This window comes from Poecilia latipinna, unplaced genomic scaffold (genome assembly GCF_001443285.1).
Source record: "Poecilia latipinna isolate Pla-1442-1.1 unplaced genomic scaffold, P_latipinna-1.0 Scaffold3794, whole genome shotgun sequence".
NCBI lineage: Eukaryota > Metazoa > Chordata > Actinopteri > Cyprinodontiformes > Poeciliidae > Poecilia > Poecilia latipinna.
Window position 1 is genome coordinate 52,285 of NW_015116410.1, and position 4,006 is coordinate 56,290.

The 4,006-nt window shown below is 39.5% G+C and overlaps 1 protein-coding gene across 5 annotated transcripts in view; it reads right to left on the bottom strand.

The window, feature by feature from the left end:
• Positions 1 to 4,006, bottom strand: part of LOC106941657 (epidermal growth factor receptor substrate 15-like 1) — a 33,678-nt gene that overhangs the window by 25,417 nt on the left and 4,255 nt on the right. For all 5 annotated transcript variants that reach the window (XM_015024734.1, XM_015024731.1, XM_015024730.1 and 2 more), the window contains exon 2: positions 2,207 to 2,386. In XM_015024734.1, the coding sequence (XP_014880220.1) occupies positions 2,207 to 2,344 (138 nt within the window). In that variant the 5' untranslated portion in view covers positions 2,345 to 2,386. The remainder of the gene's footprint in view (positions 1 to 2,206; positions 2,387 to 4,006) is intronic.

Consider the following 4,006-nt stretch of genomic DNA (forward strand, 5'->3'; position numbering starts at 1 on the left):
GCTCCCTTCTTCGTCCCTCGGCCGATCGTTTCAGTACTTGACCGGTAGACCAAGTTAGTGAATTGTCCACACACACTAGCAGTTTCCTTCTGAAATATTTCTCAAGTCACCAATCTCTCCTCACTGCCCTTCTCCCACCCCTGCAGTGCTGCAGTTGACGATCCAGTGTGCCCAGTTTGTGCTATCTTTTAATAAACATCTGAGTTTCTGCTCACTCCAGTGTTGTGGCTGATTTTCCGGGTCCCTCTGGTGCAGAGGTGGGCAACTCCAGGCCTCGAGGGCAGGTCTCCTGCAACTTTTAGATGCGTCTTTACTTCAACACACCTGAGTCAAATAATGAGGTCGTTAGCAGGACTCTGAAGAACTTGACTGCACTGAGGAGGAGATTCAGCTGTTGGATTCAAGTGTGTTGGAACAGGGACACATCTAAGAGTTGCAGGATACCGGCCCTCGAGGACCAGGATTGCCCACCCCTGCTCTAGTGAGTCCTTACACCTGTGCTTTGAATGACACTTTGTGCTGCATTTTCCCCCTCCCTTGTCTGGGCAAAAAGGAGAAGTGTCTTCGCCTCCCTGCTTTCTGTGACGTGAAAGGAGTTTCTCTTCAGGGGAGGGCCTGTCTTTGTAGCAGCCTTCACTGTTGCATATCCTGATATTGAATCCACCAGCATTAGAAGGTACTTTTCCCTAAATTTTCCTCACCTACATACTGTGTAGCTATGAGGGTGGTGACTATGGCCTGCCAGGTCAATCACCAGTAACCTTACTCCCTTTCAGATTACCTAAACCAAGAAAGTCTTTTCTGCCATTCAGTGAACAGTCTCTTAACAGGAGTCACTGGTAATCATACTCTTTCAGATTACCTACACTAGTGAACCCTTCTCTGCCGTTCACTACTTGACTAGACAATCTATTTTTAGATCATGACCACCCAGGGATTTTTTCAGGTGCCACATGTCGCACGCCCCACCTCACCTGTTCGGGTGACACAATGTCATTGTCGTAGGTATCCTCTTGCCTCTAAAGAGAGGAGAGTTAATACCTCATTCAGCTGCAGCCCACTACAGAGTTCATGAAGAAACTTTTAGCTGGATTTAGATGAGGAGATTCACCTGGGATTAACAACCTTTATCCGAGTGACACAACTCGCTTCATTCCATAGGCTAATTTAAGTGGCCAGAATGAAATTAGCTCCTATGGACCACACTTGTTCACGGTCGCTGTCCTCTTTTTCACCAAAGATTCATGGAATTTGCCCAGGTTAAAATTCAGCGACTTGGGTTACGAGTCACAGAGGTGTTATTTTAACTACATGATTAATTGGCTAAGGCAACATATAAAAACCAGAATCGAGCATCATAGTCATTTTACAACCATATTTGAGGCGACACATTAATTGAGGGTAGACCTAGCTGGGTACCAACGGGCAAGAGGCAGAGTACACCCTGGTCACCAGTCCATCAGAGGGAATCACAGAACAAAAAGACAATCATGCACACACACTCACACCATTCACACCTAAATTTAGTGAGATCAATCAACCTGGCAATCATGTTTTGGACTGAGGGAGGAAGCCAGAGCCAGAGTACGCGGAGAGAACCCATGTAGACACATGGAAAACATGCAAACTCCATGCAGAAAGACTCTAGGCTGGGATTCAAACCCAGGACCTTCTTGCTGCAAGGCAACTATGCTACCAACTGCTTTCCTGTGCAGACCTGTTTAGTTATATTTATTTATTAGGCTTCTTAAAGTGGGACCTGAGTCCAAATTTCGTACCACTAACAAGCAAAAGTGAGCTGGTATGACAATAAAAAAAGCCTTCAATCCTGGAATACAACAGTGTATTTTTAAATGCCAATGATAGACAAGCCATGGAACAAAACTATACCAGTGTATTTATGTCATCCATTTCACAACATTACATTAAGAAAGACTCTAAGTTCCTGCAAGTCTTTAAAAAATATTTTAACAATTTTCAACAGCCATATTTCTCAGTGCACAGAAATATGGATGAATGAAAAAAGTATAACTATGAAAACCTTTCTGCAACATTTAAAAACACATCATGAGTTAAAGACCTGATGAAAAGGATTGAGAGAATAAGGAATCCTAGTAGAAAATTATTACATCCTAAATTTTTGTAATACATAATTTTATTAAAATAGGAACATGTGATCTATAATGGAATGTATACATTTCCTGACCTGTCTTCCCTTCCCGGCAGCTGAAAAGCCTCCGCTCTCTTTGTCATTGAAGCCTTCGCTCATGTCGGCCAGATTTGTCATACTGCCTCCATTGGTACCATTTAAGGTGCTGCTGAACTGCTCTATTCCTTTAGACATCTCCTGCTGACAGTCCTGAATCTGGGATAACTTCCCGCGAGCCTGCAGAATACAAAAACACATATTCATACAAAACCTTCCATCTTTTTCACACCCATGTTTTCTGAACGGCTTTCTTTGTGCAGCCAAGAAGAGTAAATGTTTTCAGGTGTTCATGCATCCATAAATTACTAAATGTGAAAATTTAAGTAGCTCAAGAAAAATACAAAAGAATAAGTATAGCATTTCTTTTTAATCATCATCTTAATTTTTTTTATAACCAAAACAATAAAACTCATCTATGCAATAAAATTATTTTTATCACCCAGGAAGGAATGCATTTTTTTTCTTTTTTTTCTTTTTTGGGACCTTTAGTTACTAAAAATTGTAATAGAGCTATGGTTGCTGTTACAATTCAGGCTTTAGTGGAGGCCTCTGAAGGTCTGGACTCGGGAACCCTCATTGAAGCCAGAGAGGCGGATCCGTTCATTTCACTGCACTTCTGATTGATTGCTCAGTAAAACAACTCATAAAACCATGTCAAGGTTGTAACTTTCATTTTAATGGGCAGCTTCTGTTTAAAAAAGAAGCAATAAGAAATTTGTAAAATAATTAAATAAACAAGGTCTTGTGTGGAGGTCTTCTTACACTGTTTTGTGTTGTTTTTAATGGCCAAAAGAATCTGTTTTGTTCCTACTTTTGTCACTCAAGCCTGACAAAAAAGTAAACAAACAGTTTTTCAACACATTGTATGTATTTATAATTTTTCATTGCTAATATAATAGGAGGGAAGCTGGCTGGCAGCAGGGCACACAGATTAGACTTCCTGAAAAGATGAGAGTGGGCTTTCTGGAATATACCCTTCTAATGTTAAATATGACAGATTACTGGATAAGAGAAATTTATAGTTAATTATTTTTTCACAAACTCTGCAGTTGTGTTTATTCCTCTCATCATCAACAACAAATCCTGTGATTTTTATAACAGCTCATTTTTTTTGCCAGAGTTATTAGGGGGGAAACCATATATTTAGCTGCCTGAAATAATTCGTTCCCTCTCCATTTCATAGGAACAAATTAATTTACCAGCAAGTCTTTAACTGTGTTTATTCCTTTCATCATTAACAATAAGTCTTGTAAGTTTGAAAACTTTGCTCGTTATTTGACAAAGTTATGAGGGGGGAACCAAATATTTAGCTGGATGAAAATGTCTGTTCCCCTTCATAACATGGGAACAAATTAATTTACTACCAAGTCTTTAACTGTGTTTATTCCTCTCTTCATCAACAGTAAATCCTGCAAGTTTGAAAACATTTGCTCAACTTTTGCCAGAGTTATGAGGGGGGAACCATAATTTTAGCTGCCGGAAATAATCTGTTCCCCCTGTATAACTTGTGAACAAATTCATTTACCAGCAAGTCTTTAACTGTGTTTATTCCTTTCATCATTAACAATAAAACCTGTAAGTTTGAAATCATTTGCTCAATTTTTGCCAAAATTATGAGGAGGGAACCATATATTTTAGCTGTCTGAAATAACATATTCTTTGTAGGGGCAGGACAGATTATTTCAGGTGGGTTAAATAATTGGCTCCCTCCTAATAACTCTGACAAATATTGAGTAAATATTACCACATTTACAGGATTTATTGTTCATGAAGAGAAGATTAAACACAGTGAAGGAC